The sequence below is a fragment of the Thermochaetoides thermophila genome (genome assembly GCF_000221225.1).
Source record: "Thermochaetoides thermophila DSM 1495 unplaced genomic scaffold scf7180000011814, whole genome shotgun sequence".
In the NCBI taxonomy this organism is placed as follows: Eukaryota; Fungi; Ascomycota; class Sordariomycetes; order Sordariales; family Chaetomiaceae; genus Thermochaetoides; species Thermochaetoides thermophila.
In genome coordinates this window covers 226,687-246,646 of record NW_006383030.1, presented here as the reverse complement: position 1 = coordinate 246,646, position 19,960 = coordinate 226,687, and the positions used below count along the sequence as shown (strand labels likewise).

Genomic DNA, 19,960 nt, shown 5'->3' with positions numbered 1-19,960 from the left:
GGCTGGCGTCAAACAATAGCGGCTCAGCGGCATGAGTTCTCATCCGGAGCCTCCTCCCGGGTGGGAAGACCACGAAACAGGGCAATGGGGCATGGGAGGACTCGTCATGGACCAGGCCGCCTACCGGATTCCACGTCTTCGTCTCCTCGCGCCGGCTCGTGGGTTAATAGTCATGTTACCCCATATACCTGATTGTCTGCCTTTTTTTTTTTTTACTTCTATTATTGACCTTCTAATGCAGATATCACAAATTACCCCTTTCCCAAGGCTCTTGTTTTAATGCTTGCCTCGAAATTGTATTGCGGTGAAGCTCGTCTTGAAACGCTATGGGTATGAGCCGTACACTAATGAAACGATTCCCCATTGCTTAAGAATTGATAATATTAGCAATAAGATAAAAAAAACACTATTGGGCTAAGAATGGGACTTTTCTCATAACATTACACCTCAGATTCCTCACATGCGGTCCGTAAGAATTTGAATAATCACAGTAGGTATAAGGAGACACTAAGTTTCGAGATCGGCTCTTTGTGGCCTGGAATCCTGAGTAGGACATTAAAAACAAAAAAAAAGGGAAAAGAACGATGGAGACCAGGTATCCATGAAAACAAACCCAAATTGAAACCCAAAACGCCCATATGCCCACTGCATCCATCATCCCTCAAGCATTACACATCAACCTGTCTTCCCTTTGCTCCTCCCACAGAACCCATCCTCCTCACTTAGTCATCACGGTTGTTTAGGATACGCAGGATGGCCAGGAAGAGGTTAAGGATGTCCAGATACAGGTTAATCGCAGCAGCAATCTCCTCCTCGACATGGAGGTGGCGCATAACGAGCTGCGTATCAACGACGATATAGGCCGTGAACAGCACCGCCGTCATGATCGCCAGGAACAGGTCGAAGCCACTCGAGTAAGGAAGGATGGCGGCCGATAGGCTAACGAGAATCAACCCCCAGAGGGCGAAGAACAGGTAGGGCATCCACGAGGTGAAGTCGTACTTGGTTTGGCAGGCGAAGAGGGTTAGACCGATGAAAATGCCTGCGGTCAGGAGGACGGCGTTCAGCACGACCGCGGTGTCGTAGTAGGAGACGACAACGCTGATACCGTAGGCTTCCATGATGGTGAAGATAGAGAGGAAGATGAGGTTTGTTGGATAGGAGTGGCGCTTCCAGAAGGTGACGAGGAGCATGCCGATGGCGCCGAACATCTAGGGAGCGTTAGTTTGGGTGCTCTTAAATGATGGGCTCCTTCGTGTCTTTTGTGAGAGGGACATACAGAGAAGTAGAGCATGCCAGGATGGCTCTGGATCCAGCCCTTGTAGCCCTCGCTAGCGAAGCTGAGAGCGCTGATCGCGCCGGTGGTGACTAGCTGGGTCGTGAGGATGGTGTAGACTTTGCGGACGAACTGAGTCCGGATTTCGATGGTCGCGTCGGCGACGCAAGAGCCGTACTGAGGAGGTTGACGTCAGCTGCTGTTCTGGAAGCTATTTGATGGACGATGTAAGAGAAGGGCTGGAACCAGCGTACCTTGAAGTCATCCGGCAGGTTGTCCAGGCTACTACGTGGGGCGCCATAGAGATGGATGTCGTCCTGAGCAGAGCTGCTGGTGGCCGGGTACGAAGTCGAGGCCTGGTAGGACGGCGGAGGCTGTGTGTACAGGTGGTGGACGTCGGGGTCCTCAGTGGGCGCGGGGGTATACTTTGCGGTGCTCGCCATGGTTGCGCGTTGTTACTTGTTGCTTCGATTGGTTTCTGGAGATCGCGAGCTTCTCGGGCGACCAGCAGATAAAGGATGCCGACGAAGATGTTGATGTATCGTGTGACGAAGAGAAACCAAGCGCGCGGCAGGTGGTTGATGCTTTAAGTACTCAAAGCAAGGCTGGCGAATAGATGGCGATGACAGGATGGGGTGATGCGCTGAGAGGTGGAGGGTCGTTAGTGTACGAGCACGCGGGTGGCGTAGTCAGGAAGCTTTGTGGGTCAGAAACTTCCAGAGGTGACGATCATTGGTCAGCCGAGCCTGGGGGGCTGCGTGCTGTTCCTCTTTATTGCATGGCGGCGTGATGACAAGGAGGGCATGCCTTGCGGCAACGTGCATTTTCGCTGCAGCCTGTACGGAACTTCAGGGTTTGGGTTAAGCGTGGCAGAAATACAGACCTTTGCCTTGCGCGATGCCCTGCAAGCGAGTGGTTGAAAACCCCTGTCGTTCTGATGCATCTCCAGATCCATGATTGGCGATCCGCTCTGGTATCAACGATCCAGTGTTTGTCACGGTCGATGCGTGTTGGAGCAAGACGTCGCGTCTTTTGTTTGCCCGAGGTTTCGAAAGACCAACAAGAACTGAGCAATCGGAGTGATTCCAGTTGTCGCTAGCACAACAGACTTGTTACCATCCACTCGATTTCAGTGAGCGCTGAAGCAAGCCGTCAGAGAACCGTGCCACAGCCCAGGACGCAGCCCAGGTCCAGCAGCAGCGACAGTGACGACACCCTCGCTGTTGAGCTTTCGACGAGAGACGAGAACCGAGACATCTCCTCCCAAGCCAATGCGCTTCCCCGCAGCACAACCGTGAAGCGGGCGCAGCCATGACGGCAAACACAAACCGCTACTCGACCTACACGGCCGCCTCGGCCGCCTCGGACTCCAAGAATGGTGACAAGGGAGAGAAGAAGGACCTATGGAATTCAATGCTCTCCTCCGTCGCCAGCGGGCGCCGGCTGCCGGAAAAGAACATCATTCTGCTGGGCGGTACTGTTGATTCACAGCGCGAGTTCTTCGAGGCTCTCTCCAGCAACGATCGCCGCACCCTCGACCGAAGCAGCTCACGTTCCCCTCCCGTCGCGAACAGCTTCGCTCTAGGCTATACCTACTACGACGTGCTAGATGCCGATCATGAAGACACATTGGCGCGCATCTCCATTTACACTCTCACAGATCCCTCGCCCGCCTTTGCATCACTCCTCCAGCCGATCCTTACTCCCGACTCAATACCTAATACTCTGATCGTGATTCTGCTGGATTGGTCGCAGCCATGGAAGTGGATGCGCCAGTTGCGGGAATGGATCCTGCTGTTGCGGACGGTCTTGGTGTCATTATCGCACGAGTGCAAGGCGACTATGGAGGAGGTGATGCTTTCATGGAGGGATCGGGGCCGTGGGGGGGGTATCAATCTCGATGGCAGCATGACTGCTCCCACAGCAGATGCCGAGCCTGCCCTGCCATTGGGACCTGGTGAATGGGAGGATGGCTTGGGGTTGCCGCTGTGTGTTGTCTGCCAGAACGTAAGGCTCGCTCAAGATTTATGCTGCTGCTGGCGGGATTGCTGACTGTGCATCACAGGCCGAGAAGATGGAGTATTTAGAGAAGACACAAGGTTGGAAGGAAGAAGAGTTTGATGTTGTCCTACAGTTTATGCGGACAGTGCTTTTGAAGCGTGAGTTCTGTTGCCGCTCCGGTGGCTGAGAGCCGTAGGCTAATTCGGGACATATTACAGACGGCGCTTCATTGATTTACACAACCCCTTCCGTGCCCTCACAACTTCCTAGCCTTATCCATTCCAGCCTAGGGATACATTCACTCCTCAAGAAGCAACCACTCAAACACAATGTTATTGAGAGGGATAAGATTGTGGTTCCCCCGAACTGGGACTCCTGGGGCAAGATTCGTGTGCTTAGGGAAGGCTTCGACGTCGAGCGCGTGAGCAATGGTTGGTCGGTTGATCTCGACCAACCATACCCACTCATCCGTTCTATTAATGGCACTGCTGCCAATGGCGAAGACGGGCAAATTAACGGTGAGGACGGGAGTACCCTTGTTGAGGAGGCCCTGCCCGATCCCGAAGGCTCAACCGTCGTCCTTTACGAGGAAGCCGTTCAAGACCCAACTATGGACGCGCTGCAACTAGCCGGGCGCAACACGCATTCGACGCATCTTGAGGTCGAGACGATCGACACGCAAGCCTTCCTGGCGCAGCAGCTCAAGGTCTTGGAGGCCCTGCGGCAGAAGGAGGAAGAATCGTCGCGCGAGTCGGCCCGGCGCAAGGCCCATAAGAAGGTTGACGATGATCGGCATCTCGTCGGCGGCATCGGTGATGATACCGGGCGTCGGCCGACCGTAGAAGGGAAGGTCTTGGAGCATATTGGGCCGGTACAGTTCAATATGGGCGGAATTCAGGTTGATGCGGATGATATGGTGCAGAGGCTGAAGGTATGTCTTCCCGGACCGAGTGTTCTGACACATAAACTGACATGACCCTAAAGGAGCGGCAAGCGTATGGTTCGCCATCAGAACCAGATAGCCCGACAGAGAGCACCGTGGAGGCGACACCGCACATGGACACGGAGAACTTGCAGGCCTTCTTCCATGGGCTGATGAACAGGCGCGGTGCCGCGGCCAAGTAAGGAGTGTAGGTACCTCTTTTTGCCCAATACTTCCTATACCAGCGCTTTCAGTACTATAATAATACCACTTTCTTTCTCAAATGCGGTAACGGCTGCATCCCCATTCGTCCCATTGCTTCCTGCTGTCAACTAGTGCCAGCCCACCCTGGGAGGAGTCCCAGTTAGTGAGCAGGATTGGTCTCTTGGTGGTATTATTGGATCCTGGACACTCCTTTTATCTCGATTTACGACTACCCTTGACTTGGATCGCCTTGGACGCCATGGCAGCTTGCCTCGATCAAACCCCCTTAACCATTAATAAATGGTTAGCTTGATCATCTCCCAAGAGAGGCCGGGAGGATCTAAGCCTTAAAAGTTGTATGTTTTTAATGCATCGCTGCCCAGTACCCAAGTACCCAGAGTTAGCTAACTTCCGAGACTCCATCTCATTTTCCGCGAGTCCCTTCTAAATATTGTCTAGTTTGACTAACCGCTATAGCTAATTACCTTGAGCTTATATTACCCTCTTATTTCTCGCTTCTCCCTACCCACGCTCGCCATGCTCTGGCTCGCATCACGAAATTAACCTTTGCAACGCCTGATACAATGCAGTGTACGAGGATGTTCCGTTGCGGCTCTCTTGCTCCGCGGACAAACTGCCAGTTACTCTCGGATTAGTTGAACAAATGCAATGCCATACCTAGAAATCGTATCTGGAAGGCCATGGATGACTATTTTCTAGTCGTCGATTTGTGTTGGTCTCGGAGATGAAGCACTTCGACGTCTGATCGAGACAATGGTGGCATCGAAGACTGAATTCCGACCTGGTTTTGGGTATCTGTTGATGATTCCTTCGCGTGGGACGACATATTGCTTTCTCATTCCCCTGTTGAGCACCCAAACTTTCTGGGAAGGGACCGTGACCAAACATATACCTGTGTTCTTAAGAAATCTTACACCCTCAGGGGTCCCTCGATCGCTGTGCCAGTCCATAACGCTTTCATGAAGTTAGAGTGCACTTTTATCCCATTCATCTGGATGAAGCCAGACATGTGGTATGCTGTCTGGGTTATCACAGACTTGGAGCAATTTTTTGTAAGGGAGTTGTAATCGACTATAGCCTACTTAATATTTTGCTGTTGCCGGATGGCCGACGAAACCTCGTAAGGTCTAGTATACATTTGTTGCCTTTATTGGCCAGTTTTGCACCATTGCAACTCAAAGTTCCAGGGATTCTCTTTCGCTATAGTAAACAAACACACAATGGATGTCATCTGAGTAAAAGTCACAGGTGAGCTGCAAACACTATGACCAATGAAGTATACATTGACTCTGGTTTAGGGTCTTGTGGCAGTGGATCACATGTTACCGATACAATACATCAAGCGTGACCACACCTTGAGAATCTGGCCTGTCTATCCTTTGTGATGGTTGGCAGGACGTGAAGGCAAATGAACAAGATTAACTACTCCTCATGTTCATGTGCAGAGGTTTTAGAAAATAAGGGGATGTCTCCCGACTGTGAAGGTGCGGAATTATGAAGGTATTACGGCACTGGGGAATCAGGGGTCATGTAACAAGGAACTTGATCTGGAAAAAGGAGTTCAAAACTGTCTATCAATGTATAATGTTGGTATTTGTCTCCGCCAACTTTAGAAGGCGATTCCAAATACTAATTACATGGGATTGAAGGTCAGTCAAGGTTTTATCCAACCCTGGTGTAGAGGTTCATGTCGAGATCAAATGCTGACATGGGGACATTTTGTACATCAACATGGATACCTAACCTTAAAATCTTCATGATAAATTATCATCAACTGTGTCCACTACGTCTGAGGATGCCTTGACCATGATAAGAACATGGCTCGCAAAATGCTCTTGGGAACATAAGAGTTGCAGTGCGTATGCACTCATTGACTTGATTCCTCTCCCTGCTAGGATATTGGACTTTGGGGCCGAAGGGACTTCAACCATGGTCCATCTCCACGAATCAGCACGAGGAGAAACAGGATGATATCTGTGCCTTTTATATTGTTGGGGTAAAGACGAGTTCATAAAGACCAATCGAACCACCCTGAAAAACCGTAAGAAAGGAGTATACTTCGATGAGCTACTGCAGATTCTTCAGGATGTAATCAGCATTGACCGGGCGTTTCATATCCGCTATATCTAGATTGACGTACTTTGCATTCTAGAAGACGATAAGGACAATGCTGTTGGAAGTGCAAGTCCGCTAAAATGGCAGACATGTACCAAAATTCATAGTTAACAGTTGCAGCAGCGTCGGCAAACTCGCTGTTTGACAGCCTTTTCAGCCACGTTAACCCAGGCATATGTATGGGGCCTGTGATGGCATGAGAGTCCCCGAAATTCTTTAAAGAGCAAAATCATGGGCACATTCGGTCGTACATGGTGCTTTCAAAAAGGATGCTCGCCCTCGTGCATTGCACTTCTGCTAAGATGAAATTATATGGGTCTGCTTTGAAGAACGTGACTGTGAATATGGAGGTGGCATTACGTTCAAGGGCAAATTGACTGGAAGAAGCAAGGCCACCTTTTATCAGATGATCAGAACGACCCCAGACCAAGGAAACATTCAGTTTGTGACAGTGCAATGATTAGCTCTAAGTTGACCGCTGTTTGGTGTACAGTGGCTTGGAAATACCCGACGTTTGGACTCTCCTATAGGACTGACAAGCTCTCGGCCACTGCAGTATTGGCAGAGGTCATGCAACGCCATACGAAACGGAAATATCTGGTTTGGTTGTGGGAAGAGACTTTCCTTCTGGATATGTGCTGGTCACGGATACAAACACCAATATCTGAAAGTCTAGAAATCCTCAAAACCAACCACCTCTTTTCAAGCTTTGCTCTTGTACATCGCTCCGACTTGGTCCTGGGCATCTGCCGATACATTTGTTTTTAGGAACAGCCGATTAACCTTCTTGCTGTCTTTTCCAAATCACTTTCACTTCTACACTCCCGAGCATAACTTTGCTCGTGTACTAGAAGCCTGTCGCACCCCAGCTGGACCGTTACCCTCTGGGCTAGTCCTGAATGGCCAGATCATGCTCGAGTGTTGTCTCATACAATCTAGCTGTATACAGGAAAATGGCGCCTGGCGTCTACGACATGGCATTCGGCTTCAAGAGTTCTGACATGAGCACGGAATCTCATGCACAGTCAAGAACTGGGGCTGGTGGCCTGATTTGAGAGGCTTCATCTGGGTTGACAAGGCTTTCTATATGATCCCCATGCTCGATCCATATCCTATAAACATGGATCCTGATGTTATCATGTACTTGCTAGTCGTGCATCGTCTCGAGTGGGAACCAGACGATGTGGCCTGCATTGGCATCGTTACTATTCACTTACCTTTCGATGGTCAAGCTGATGTCCATCAAGCAACAATAGTTCCAGGGGAAAGACCGAAGAGATTACTGAAACGCCTTCTAGGCGAAAACAAGCTGGAAAAGTATCTTGTCCGGATCGTCTAGCAGTTCAAAAGCTCGAGAGATGGGGCGGCATAGGGCCTTGAATGGTCAAACACCCACTTTTGCAGACAACCACACAGCTCGCTTTGGGTATCACCGAGCCGCCGACCAACAAGCTCAACAGTCAACAACTGAATGGAGGGATGCCACGCATGACCATGCAGTGGTTATGTGCTTACCCCACAACCCAAGCCGGTGGCTAAACTTTCTGTGAGGACATGGGATGGGAAAGCTTTTAGAGTATTTGAAGTTCACAAGCATCATAGGTTCAAGAAAGTTAAAGGAACATTGGGCATGGCTGCAAGATAAGGACAAGGAGCTGTGGATACTGTAATCAACGGCTGTGGAAAACCAACCCACTTCAGATTTTGAATTCATCTATCCAGCTCTTCCCATTCAACATCAGCGATGTCGACACTTACAAACCCCTGAGTCCCATCCATCTTTTGTATTCCATAAAGCCCTTCTGTTGCATGCGAAAAGTCATGGCCTTTCGATAACCTCCCACTTCCGCAATGCATCTAACAAAAGCAAACTTGCTGGTATCTATTGGCTGTAACCATTCCAACACTTTCGTCATTGATCAATTCAAGAACATCCAACCTCACCCCTCAGCTCTTTAACTCCTGAACTCTATAATTTATGAAACCCTAACCCTAACCGGGTTCACTCAATCCTCAACCCCTCCACCTTCCCAGCCAACTCCTCCCCATCCACCCCCTGAACAACAACCACACACGCCTCGGCCCTCGGTGCCCTCCAAACTCTCCTCAACTTGGCCTCATCCTCCTTCCCCTTAACCTTAACCACCCTAACCCCCAAGCGCATACTCACAACGCTCGCCAACAATCCGACAAACAGCCACGGGTACTGCAGGACCTCAGCCTCGAATGCATTGACCGTTTCTCGCGCGAGCGAGGTATACTCTTTCGAGGCGAACAGTGCACCCAAACGGAACAGGTTGGCGGCGGCGACGGCATTGGTCGAGGGCTGAGACTTGTCCATACCGGACTTGAGGCGCAGGATGGTTGGGGAGATGGCGGCGAGTTCGTTGGAGTAGAAGCCGCCGGAGTAGGCCTGGCGAGGGGAGGGCTGGGCACCGGTGGTTGCGGGGACGATTGGATCGTAGAAGAGGCGGATTTGGGCATCTACGATTCGAAGGTTAGCTTGATGTAATTCAGCGGCTGGGATTTAGGGATGGACTCACCTTGTAATTGCTTAGCCCAGTCAGCCCACTTCTTATCGAGCGTTGTGGTGTAGAGATCCAGCAGACCCTCGATCAAGAAGGCATAATCATCCGCAAACGCCTTCGTATCACTCGGCCGCTGATACCAGAACCTCCTCAACGGATTCCCTGCGGTCTGCTTCTCATCCCAGAGTTTCTCTTTAATAAACGACGCCGCCTGCTCAGCCGCCTTAAGATATCTCGCCGCGCGCTCGTCATCAACCCCCTTAAGCGCAGCAGCTGTCCTGGCCAGAGCCGAAATGACCATGCCATTCGTGGAAACAACAACTTTTTCATCTCTCTCCGGCCTGACACGCTCCTTCTCCCGATGCGCCCGTAACTTCGCCCGTGCATCATCTACAACCCTCCTGATCTCCGCTTGTGGCATGCCAAACTGTCTCGATAGCTCTACTACGTCCCTGTTGACGCAGAGAACATTCTGATTGATGAATTCGTCAAACGGGTCATTCTCCTGCGGCACGTTCCCGTCTTCCAGAACGTTCCAGTACGCCGCAGCGACCGCCAACGCATGGTCATCGCTAGAAGTGCCTGAACCGCCGACTACCTGGTCAAACTCCCTGCGAGTCCACAGGTAGTAAGCCCCTTCGCGCATGTGCTTGTCACCACGACGGTAGTATGAGTCTGCTGCTTCGGATGTGACGAACCCTCCCTGCGGAGTACGGATGATAGGGCCGGTGAGGTAATCAGCGACCTCAACCACCACATCCGCAAACTCGTCCTGCAGGGACGGGCCCTTCGGGCCAGCGGTGTAGCCCAGCCATGCGTCAAGGAATACCCCCAGCAGCAGGGCATTCTCGCAGACCATCTTCTCAAAGTGAGGCAGCCCCCAATTCTTAGTAACACTGAACCGCATGAATCCGGCACCAAGATGATCGTGCAGACCTCCATCGCGAATCCGCCGAAGCGTCTTGAGTGCCATAGCAGTACCATTCTCGACCTCCCTCTCGCCAATCACGTCCGAAACTTCAGTCGGGAACTTAGCCAACCGCAGCAAGAACGACAAGCGCGCAGGGTTAGGGAACTTGGGCGTGCCAAACCCATGATACACCGGATCGAACATCTTGGCTATCCTCGTCAACGCCTCATCAAGCTGATCCAGGTCTAGGTCGCTATTATCAGCGGCAGCCGACGCAGCCGACCCAGACCCCACGGGTGTGCTGAACGTCCCCTCCTGTGCAAAGTCCTGGAGCTTGTGGAGCATCTCGAATGCTTCCCTACGGCATCGCTCCTCCTGCGTGACCCAGAACCCATGGATCTTCTTCGCAATAGCCAAGAAATCGCCGTACGAGTCCTCGCCCGGCTCGCCGGCAATCGCGCTCTCGCTGGCGCGGTCGCTTCCCAGCGTGCTGTGCTCGGTGCCTGGGCCGGGCCAGTACGTACCACCGAAGATGGGATACAGGTCCGGGGTGAGGAAGAGGTTGAGAGGCCAACCGCCCGTGGCATTGACGGCTTCGCTGTAGTTTTGGAAGATGGTGTCCAGGTCGGGGCGCTCCTCGCGGTCAATCAGGATGGGGATGAAGGATTGGTTGAGGAACTCGGCGACGGCAGGGTTGGAGAAAGAGTCTTGGGTTGTGAGGTGGCAGACTGGGATATGTCAGCGAGCGAGCTACGAAGACAATGGGCCTCGGAGACACTAACAGTGATCGGCCAGGAAGCCGATATGCATAAAGATAGGCTTGTTCTCTTCCTTCGCGCGCTCGATGGTCGCCTCATCGAGCAGCTGCCAGGCTACAGGGGTGTCTGCATGCCTTCTGACATAGGGACTATCGCTCTCGCCGGCGCGGTTGCGCAGCGGCGGCAGCGTGTTCTGCGGGGTCTCCTCGGCCGGGGGCTGCACAGGCTGGCTCGAGTGCTCGGCACTTTGATGTTGTTCAAACCGACCCTTGAGCATTTTGACGGGTCACTGGGTTGTTGAGGAGTTGGTTTTTCGGGGGATTATCACGCGTGGTTTGCGGCGTGGGATGTTGACGTTGGGACTGGTGGGGTAGGATGTCGTTGGTGGACAGGAGATGCGAGGTTTCACGAGATGATCGGCTGTGTTCCGTTTATACCGTCGAAAGGCTGTCCCGGTCGCAAATACTGTAACTCTGTGAGCCCGTCGGCGATGCGGTCGGATGCCAAATATGCTGAGAGGGGCGGGTGATCCCGATAGAAGGCGCTTCCGGCTTCTGGATGAAGTCCTGGATGCGATGGGAAGCTGATCGTCCAGTCCATAAAACCCCACCCCTATTGTCCTGATGCCTGCCGGTGCTTGGAACCTTGGGACACTGGCCATCGCCCAGTGCCAATGCTGGAGCCTGACGGCCTGGCCGCCTGGTCGCGGAGCATTGGGGCTTGGAAGGATGGACATTGGTGGGCGAGCTGACTTGCGCATCCACTGCATCCACACTGCATCCATCAGGTACGGCAGCAGAGTTACCCCACCTCTTCGGGTCTGAGGGTCTGACGTCGTTGCCGTGCTGCCGGGTCCGCCTTGATTGACGTTTTTGACTGTCATCGATACCCTTGATTGGCTGGATGGCACAGTGTGGGCTGGTTGCATTTTTACGTACGGTACTAGTAATGGCAATGCGACTTGGGGCTGGAATCTGACGACGATGATTGCCAGGTCATTGTTTGAAACAAAGTGCTGATCACATCGACTCCGATCACTGATAAAAGATAGGACATGCTTTCATCTCAAGCTCAAACGCAGAAAAAAATGTTGACAATACCGGCTCGCTCACGGATGATCTCAATCACACAATATTAGTGCTCTTGAAGGATACAAGACGAAAGCTAAGAGCTTCGACGAGACGTCGAACAGCTAAACACTTGAAGTGTTGGATTCAAGGCACGTTTTGATGGCACTTTTCATCATGGTTTCCATTGTCCATTGTTTGCATTGCCGGGTATACTTATGTACGCCAGTTCCCTCACGAATGTTTTAACTCCTGAAGAAAGAGTCGGAAAAAATGTCATTGTTTCAGAAGAGAAAAAATGAAACTGGTCCAGATAACCCACGCAGGGTCCGGCCAAGACGAAGTGAAGACAACACCCAAATGCCAAAACCCCATTTCATAGAATTTCTTTCTAAAAAATCCCAATGTCATGTCATCATCAAGAATGGATAACCATCTTGCCGGTCCGATAAAGATAAGAGTAAAAACATCGGCCGGTTAAAACTGAGTCGAAATCGCCTCATGGTCCCTAGAGATGAAGATGAAGAAGCCCCAAAGTCGAAGAAATGTCGCCAGCACGGAATACGGTCCCCAAATGCGTGGAAAAGATGTAGAATCGAGGTTTGTGTACAGGTTATCTATACACTACATGAAGCGAGGAAACACAAGGTAGCTAGCTGAGCAGATGATGACCCAGTAGCATGCCGCCATTCCTCCCGATCCTCATCAGATCGAGAGGCTTACTTCTTCCCTCCTGCCAGTTGCTATTTAGTTGGCCCGGACCACGGCATGGCCAAGAGGGGGCTTGACGTTCTTGGCATACTGGCCAGCGACGTTGCCTGCAAAGCTGTTAGTTATCCGAATCCAAGCTCACGAAGAAGCGATGAAAGATATACCTGGAGGATAGTAGTTGCAAACCGTGTTCCACGACGGCATGCTCGAGATTGTGCCAGCCTCGCAGTAGACGGTGGCGCAACCGAGCTTGGTAGTCTCGACCCAGACGAGCTGCGAGAAGTGGCCCCAGTCACTGAAGCGCGACATGTCCGGGCTTGCAACGCCGTAGCCGGGGTACAGTTTGAGCTCGTTGTTGTACCAGCCGTCGCTGGCCGCCTTGGCAATCGAGTCGGCTGGGGGCACGTTCCGGATGTTATTGGACGCAGCCCACATGGCCAGGTTCTGGCCGTAACCGCCGCCACCAATGGTGCTCGAGTCCAGTCAGTACCCAGTTGCAACTGATACTTACGGGATGGGATACGTACACATCGTGGCCGAACTTGCAGCGCTTGGCCAGGGTCTCAGCATAACTAGCAAGGGTATCGTCCCACTCGAGAGCAGCAGCAGAGTGGTTGAAGCGATGGACGTTGTGGTGATAGAGCGCAGTCTCCTTGTATTCCGCGCTAGTAGGCTGCGACACCTGCTTAGTCGTGCTAGGAGCCGGAGCAGGCACAAGGGTCGACGTGTCCTGGGGCACCTCAATGACGGGCTCCTCGATCACGGGCGCCGGTTCCGGTTCGGGCTCAGGTTCAGGCTCCGGAGTGGGAGTAGGAGTAGGAGTAGGGGTTAACTGCTGCGTGGTAGGAGGGACCTCAGGGACAGGGATAACGACCGAAGACGAAGACGACGCAGGAGGCAACGGAACCCTCGAGGTGCTAGCAGGAGGAGCCGGAAGCTTGGTGGTCTTCGGCTTGGGACGGTTGTGCGGGCGATGGAAGAACAAAGTAGGCTCCGAAGCATCACCCTCGGTCACCGTGACTGTAACCCATTCAACTACAGTCGTAGTCGTGTAAACATAGCGGCGCTCCTGAAGGATGGGGCTAGAAGCGGCCAGAACGGCACCGCAAGCGGCCAGAAACGCAGAGTATTTCATTGTGGTAGGTTGCTCTAGTCCTGCAGGTGTGTTAGTTGGTGGTCCATTGCTCAGATGTAACTGTGTAAACAGTATGAAAAGTTGTCAAATCTTTTAGATGGGTTAAGAAATTCCAGTGTATAAGAGATATGACTTTTCATTTCATTCAGGGAAGTTGCACCCAATTACTACCCCGTGACTTATTGTCAAGTCATGAGGGCATTTGTGCCATTGTCGACAGCCCGTCGCCTGGTCAACCAAGTCTATTGTCGTTGTGCCGCCGCGCAACCAAAATGAAATCCCAAGAACAAAATCAAATACCCACCTTGATTCCAGGAGCAGATATGAGATGCTGCAAAACTTTGGCACTTTAAAGAGAAGGCAGAAAAATAGGTTCCGAGCCAGCTGGAAAGGGCAGCACTGCTGTCGCAAAGGATCCGTCAAGGATGAAAGTGGATCTTAAGCCCAAGTGCGTCAAAGTCGAGCCAAGGTTAAGCCGTCTCTCAGAGACCAGTTGTCGAGGATGAGAATGCGCCTGTGCAATAGGATTGACAAATCGAGGGGACACAAGACGCTTCTACCACAAGTCTGGAGTCGCTCAAAGAATCACAGGTTGGCAGCACGGCCGTCGAGAACTTAACTGCCAAAGCGGTGCGAGCTTGGTGGTAAACAAAGGAGTGAAAATGCGTAAAAGAATTGCGATCAAAGGGCCCGATAAAGGTGATGTTCGAAAGAAGGTTAGGGTTGTTGTTTGCTAGGGGCGCCAATGACGAGGCGATTCGTAAGTGATACTGAAAAGGAATGGACTGAAGATAAAATCTTCAACAAAATGAGCGTGAAAAGAGAAGGAGTGTGAGCGAGACTTCACAGCAGCAAGGCCAAGCTCAGCGGTCGTGTGCTGATGAAGAAGAGGGTGAAAAGGAAAGCAGGCAATGATGGGAAGGCAGTGCTGGTGTTCTTTAGCTGGCCGCTGGCCGGCCTTGCGGGCGGGCAGTGGGGCGCGCAATCTGATCCACGGAGACCCCAGGGCCGGGGGGCCAGCGTCCGCCCAGCACAGCCCAGACTTCCTGACGGTGAAGGGGCCCCTGGATCCAGCGCGCTGGTCCCGGTCGCTGTGCCCCTTCAATTTTGGCTCAAAGGTGAGGAATGCGGGGCATAAAATTAACGTTAGCAAGGGCTGGCCAAGCTGGCGTCAGCCCATCACACACTGAGGTTTTCTTCACCTGCTGCAAACAGCAAGCAAGCAGGCGCTGGAACCTTCTGTTGGCCCGAATGGAGCCAAGGATTCAGGTCAAGTTGGATGGATGGGAAGACTGACGATGACCTGCAGGGCAGACCCGAGTGCCAGCACATAACAATGAGGCAAATATTCCAGATGAACCCGCGCATTATGTATGCCAATGTCTTCTGCTGCCAAACCACAGTCGACACCATTGCTTTCGGGCTTCCCCAGACGGCCAGTTGTCTTAGACCACATGAATGGCGGCGTTGTACAATGTTGAATCGCCGAATGTCGCTACAAAATCGGTTCTCTGCCAGTCGCTCCTCTAGTAGCAAGAGTCCAGGCCTTTCTGGCAAGCCTGGTCCAGCTGGTGTCAGTCGAGATTCAATTGCCGCGCGGGGACACAGGAAAGGAAAAAAAAAAGAGCAGCACCTTGGTTTCTTCTGAGCTTTCTCTGCCACCTCCCGGCTGTCCTCCCCGTTTGCTTGTTCGCTTCACTTGCCGCGTTGATGCCCTTGATTAGATGCCCTTTCAGGTGCCGCAATCTTTCCCCCACTGCCCCTGCAGAGAAACCCCTTGTTAGTTGCAGGACTGTGGGATGTCGGTTCATCCAATCAAGGTCATGTTCCTTGCAGATTCGGCTGGTTTCTTGGCGGCGTTCCGGAACCAAGTTCAACGGCGCCAGCTTCTAGAGTTACTCCGAATTTTTTGCTAACTACACCCGAAGTGTTAGGGAGATCGAAACGGTGCAGGGCGATTTGCATCCAGATTTGCTTGATCGCCACTCCAAACAACTTTCCGAGTTCCAAGATTCCATGATTCCATTTTCGGTTATATTTTTGCTACCTAACGTCCTCTTATTCTTGGTGCAATGCGTGCTGTTCTCATCGGCGCTGTATTGTTGTCGTGATACCAAATACGTTTCGCACCCCGGTGTCGCTGTTCTTCTTCCAATGATCGGCCAATGGGAAACGAGCACGTTCTTCTGAAACGCACTAAATGCAGTGGGTCCGATGTCAACTTGCTCCCCCACCAGCATTAGAGCTTGGCATTCGAACTCCATCTTGACCATCATCCAGTTTTTGTGGTCTCGATCCTTCAGTGAGTGCCACCTTACATGCTAACAACGGTAACATTTACCGTGCCATATGACGACCAGTGATAGCAGGCGTCTGGTATTTTTCCGTTGGTGAACAAATAGTCACCGAGCCCTCTGACGAACCAAACTTCTGAGATGTTGCTGTCGAACGGTGAACCTGTTGAGCGGCACGCAATTAGCCGGGGCTTCAGATAGCGTCGTCAACTGACTTCATCACACTACGGTCATAAACTTGATGCGGCTCTTCGATCTGCTGTTGAGGTGTTAGCAGGGAATAGCTAATAATCTACAATTTCATAACATCGGCGCTTCAGCAGCACATGACGGGGATGGATCATACTTAGTGCTCACTACCACTACTTAGTGATCCAAACTCTTGGAATGCTAGATCTAGTCTGCCATCGGCAGGACAACGTAGCTCTTAGTTTTTACACCGATTATCAGATAGTAGCATATGCCGGCCAGTACGGGTAGGTCGCACAAGGCTATCAACTCACTTCTGCCAACTTAGGGGGGGGGGAGAACATGACCCCCTGGTCCGCCAACCCGCGGCACGGATGGGGTGAAGTCCTTAACCAGGAAGCTGCACGTCTGTCTATCCAATGTTTTTCACATTCACCCTCTAATTGGTCTAGTAGACTCGCGAAACTTATTTGTTTCCATGCTTCCAACATTGAAAATAGCGGCAGATAGACTTACATTGCTTGGATCGCGGATCAAGTCGATCTTATGCACTGATCCACACTGGGCAAAACAGGTGTCCACAAACCCTCGACAACATCATATCAAACAGGCAGATGAGCCGCCAAGAAAACTGGGGGAGGATGAAGTCAATTGTGGGATAGGGACCCCAGGTGGACATCGTACAACGGACTCAATCCAATCATCGAGGGAAGTGGAAACCAGCAATATAAAAAGTCGTGCTGTTTGAGATCTGGGTGACACCAGCGGGCTTAAGTCCAGCGCCCCTTTGCAAAATAGCTTACCATTTTGAAATAGTGTCACCGCCGCATACGCCTTAGTTATAATGAGCTTTCCTTGCCTACATGGCGCCTAGAAGTAAACCCCACAAGCCTTCATTTCTCATAGCCTGTTACCTTATTCCTGTTGACCCGGCCGGCCTGGCCGCGGCCGTTTATCAAACTGTGTGATCTTGATCGTGATGGTCTGGGGATGGGCCAGCATGTCTCATTTTCCCGAACATCTGGATATAGGGAGCATGGGTTGTAGGTTCGAGACCTCAGGGTTTTGATGATATGAAGTTATTGTCTGGCAGATGCGAGGAGTAGAAAGTGGTGAAGATGTCTTCATAACCATTATGCACGTACTCACAAAGCAGGTTTGTAGCGGTGCTCAAGTTCAGTCCGAATTTTAAAATACCGAGCCTGTTGCCATGCTGTGCCACAGTAACACGCCATCGGTAAACATTCAAGACTTGAGCTCAAACGTATCTCGTCTCTTATTAGCGTACGAAACCGCAACGGCTCTGAATGAACTGCCGTTAAGGGAAGGCCGGAATGATCCAAGCGTTTTGTGTAAGCACATTCTGCTAAACACGTGCCTCAATATGTTCGTCACTCTTGTGAGAGGAAGCACGAACCCAGATAAACTGGATTCTCGCCAGTACCCGAGACGGATATTCAGCAGTTGGGGGATACAGCATAGTGATATTTTGGGTAGGTCCGTGGTTATTGATTCTCTGATGTAAGGTCATCCAGCCCGTGGGAACCAATTGAGTTGTTAAAGTGATATAGTCGATAAACCAGCAATGGTGGATTCCACTAATCAACAGCCAATATACCATAAGCTTGTGGGTAGTGTGCCTTCCCCGACCGTCAAGTTCTGAAAAATCAGCCAGGCGAGATCAAGGTTAAGGTTAAGAGCATGACGTTTATGTCACGACGATCACTGGTCCCAAAGATATAGTCAATCTCAAGACTAAATCCGTATTCAAACGTTGTGTATCAACTAACGGTCAATAGATCAGAGACAGTTGCGGAGTCAGTCACACACACAAAGCTTTGGCTATCGTCTTTCAGCTGATCATGTTTCGCCGTTAGTAAATGGCTACACAGTCAAACCAAGGTTTCATGCCTTGGGGTAGGTTGAGGCGAGGAGGCCACGCTCTTCAGTTGCTAAATATAGGCTGTGAATTCTACACGATGTGAGCAAAAAGCCTGTGCTGCAGTTAGAAGGGCACGAACAAGAACATAGGTTGGGTGTGTTTAGAGAGGTAGACGACATTGGCAAGTCAGGCTACCAGCTGTTCAGACACCAGGAAATACCAAACACAACTGACAATAGATCACTAAAACTGAGCTGAGCAATGCTCTTAGGGCATTGTGGTGGCTCTAACCAAACTGGTCAAATGTAGAGATTCTTCATGATGTCATTGATGGAGTAAGGGGGTTGAGGAAAGAGAGAAGCTCAAGGAGGAACCTTGGGAAGAAGTTGAGCATGCGCTCGTTTTCAATGGCAAGACAGATAGCACCAAGATATGGTGCTTCAGATGAGCAATAGCACTCTATCGCCGGACGGGCCTGTCTACCCTTCTTTAGCATTCCTGTATGTACAGCCCCTGATACATCACCACTTTGCCACAGAGATCCAATATGTAAAGGAAAAGGCGGATAGACTCAAATGACGGATGAATTGATCTAATTCTGGGCGACGGTTCTATCTCACGATTGGTTCTTGTATTTCTCAGGAATCTCAATGCCTGCCGGCAGCTGGGGCTCAGGTTGACCGGGGATGAAAGGTCTTTCCCACGGCGGGATGGCGTGGTGGGCGAAGATCTGCCTCTGTCGTAGGTGCACGGGCGTAGAGTTCTTGGGCTGGTCGGGGATGACCTTCTCGAGTTTCTGCCGAAACGCGTCAGCCTGCGTCCCTGACCTGTGCCTAATACCTCTAGTTCCTGTCGTGAGGCTACATACCAGGTTCTCGTAGACGCACTTGTTCAGCTTCCACTCGGCCGGCCGGCACTGCCAAAGCTGCTGGTTGTTGTTGTCGAGGCACTGCCAATGGGCACGGAACTGCTCCAGGCAGTGGGTGTTGATGTCCTTCAGACTGCGATTCCGTCAGCCTCTTGTCCCGCCCCCCGGTAGCACAACCAAGCTCCTCCAACCAGCTGTTTGCCTCTCCGTCCCGAACCGAGGACCCTCCGGGTCCAAGAAAAGAGAAATCGAGTCTCCGGGGAACACATACACGCTCCGGGCGCAACGAGTGACCCTCCGGCCCTCCTTCAAACACTCAAACTCACCGCGACCGGGGTTTTCGTTCTTGCACTGCATGTAGTCGTCATTGTAGTCCTTGCAGCGGGCGCCGATAAAAAATGAGGCAGACAGAAGAGGGGCAGAGCTGGCACCGATCTCCTTGACCTTCGGGATCGAATCCGGGAGGGGTGTGGTGTCCAACAGGACGTGCTGGTTGAAGCTGTCATGCGGAGTCCAGTCAGCAAGGCCAATTGCCCTCCAAAATGTTTGGGGAGGGAGTGGCAAGTACGTACGCCGGCTTGCGAGTTGCCATCTTGACGTTGTTGACCGGCCCGTCGTGCGCTGCGATAGCTGTGCCGCTGTGCGTGGTTTGGAGCTGTCTGATGCGCCCACCTCTTGAGGTTCGGCTTTCTAGAGGGGTGGGTCCGTCATCGTCGATTCAGCTTCGATCTGATTGGTCAGCTGCTTTAAGAACCCGGTAGACGCTTGGGCCACCCGCCGGCATGCCCCAGGTGACTTTTGTCGATGCCAAGCAGCAACGCTTGGCTTGGAATTGTCGCCCCGTCGCGCTGGCATCACGGTGGAGTGTGTTTTTTCGCCGACCTGAAGTTGCCGCTGCTTCTCGATCGCGCCAGTGGCTCCAGGTTGTCGCCAACACCTGACCACCTGCATCACTAAGACCCTTTGTCTAGACACGGCCGGAATCCTTTTAAGGGTTTCTTTGCGCATTACCTCTGGCTACGTTCATCCACCGTCGACTGTTCGTGCCGACAGCAAGCTGCCCATCCACGACTCCTGGT

General features: G+C 51.9%; 5 protein-coding genes across 5 annotated transcripts; 1 reads left to right on the top strand and 4 right to left on the bottom strand.

Moving 5' to 3' along the window:
- Positions 1-722: 722 nt before the first annotated feature.
- Positions 723-1,719, bottom strand: CTHT_0010990 (uncharacterized protein; the record flags this gene model as incomplete). Its single annotated transcript, XM_006691556.1, has 3 exons — positions 723-1,211; positions 1,280-1,453; positions 1,531-1,719. The coding sequence occupies 3 exons, from the start codon at positions 1,717-1,719 to the stop codon at positions 723-725; spliced, it is 852 nt and encodes a 283-aa protein (XP_006691619.1).
- An 868-nt stretch (positions 1,720-2,587) lies between these two features.
- On the top strand, positions 2,588-4,402 carry CTHT_0010980 (putative motor protein; the record flags this gene model as incomplete). The annotated part of the gene is made up of 4 exons (XM_006691555.1): positions 2,588-3,283; positions 3,342-3,435; positions 3,496-4,208; positions 4,262-4,402. 4 exons carry the CDS (start codon positions 2,588-2,590, stop codon positions 4,400-4,402), a joined length of 1,644 nt encoding a protein of 547 aa, XP_006691618.1.
- Positions 4,403-8,541: 4,139 nt separating this feature from the next.
- CTHT_0010970 (uncharacterized protein) lies at positions 8,542-11,012 on the bottom strand (the record flags this gene model as incomplete). Its single annotated transcript, XM_006691554.1, has 3 exons — positions 8,542-9,023; positions 9,083-10,705; positions 10,760-11,012. 3 exons carry the CDS (start codon positions 11,010-11,012, stop codon positions 8,542-8,544), a joined length of 2,358 nt encoding a protein of 785 aa, XP_006691617.1.
- A 1,537-nt stretch (positions 11,013-12,549) lies between these two features.
- Positions 12,550-13,648, bottom strand: CTHT_0010960 (SCP / tpx-1 / ag5 / PR-1 / sc7 family of extracellular domain-containing protein; the record flags this gene model as incomplete). The annotated part of the gene is made up of 3 exons (XM_006691553.1): positions 12,550-12,620; positions 12,678-12,985; positions 13,041-13,648. The coding sequence occupies 3 exons, from the start codon at positions 13,646-13,648 to the stop codon at positions 12,550-12,552; spliced, it is 987 nt and encodes a 328-aa protein (XP_006691616.1).
- Positions 13,649-18,629: 4,981 nt separating this feature from the next.
- On the bottom strand, positions 18,630-19,473 carry CTHT_0010950 (uncharacterized protein; the record flags this gene model as incomplete). The annotated part of the gene is made up of 4 exons (XM_006691552.1): positions 18,630-18,809; positions 18,882-19,014; positions 19,153-19,380; positions 19,454-19,473. The coding sequence occupies 4 exons, from the start codon at positions 19,471-19,473 to the stop codon at positions 18,630-18,632; spliced, it is 561 nt and encodes a 186-aa protein (XP_006691615.1).
- Between the last annotated feature and the right edge of the window lie 487 nt (positions 19,474-19,960).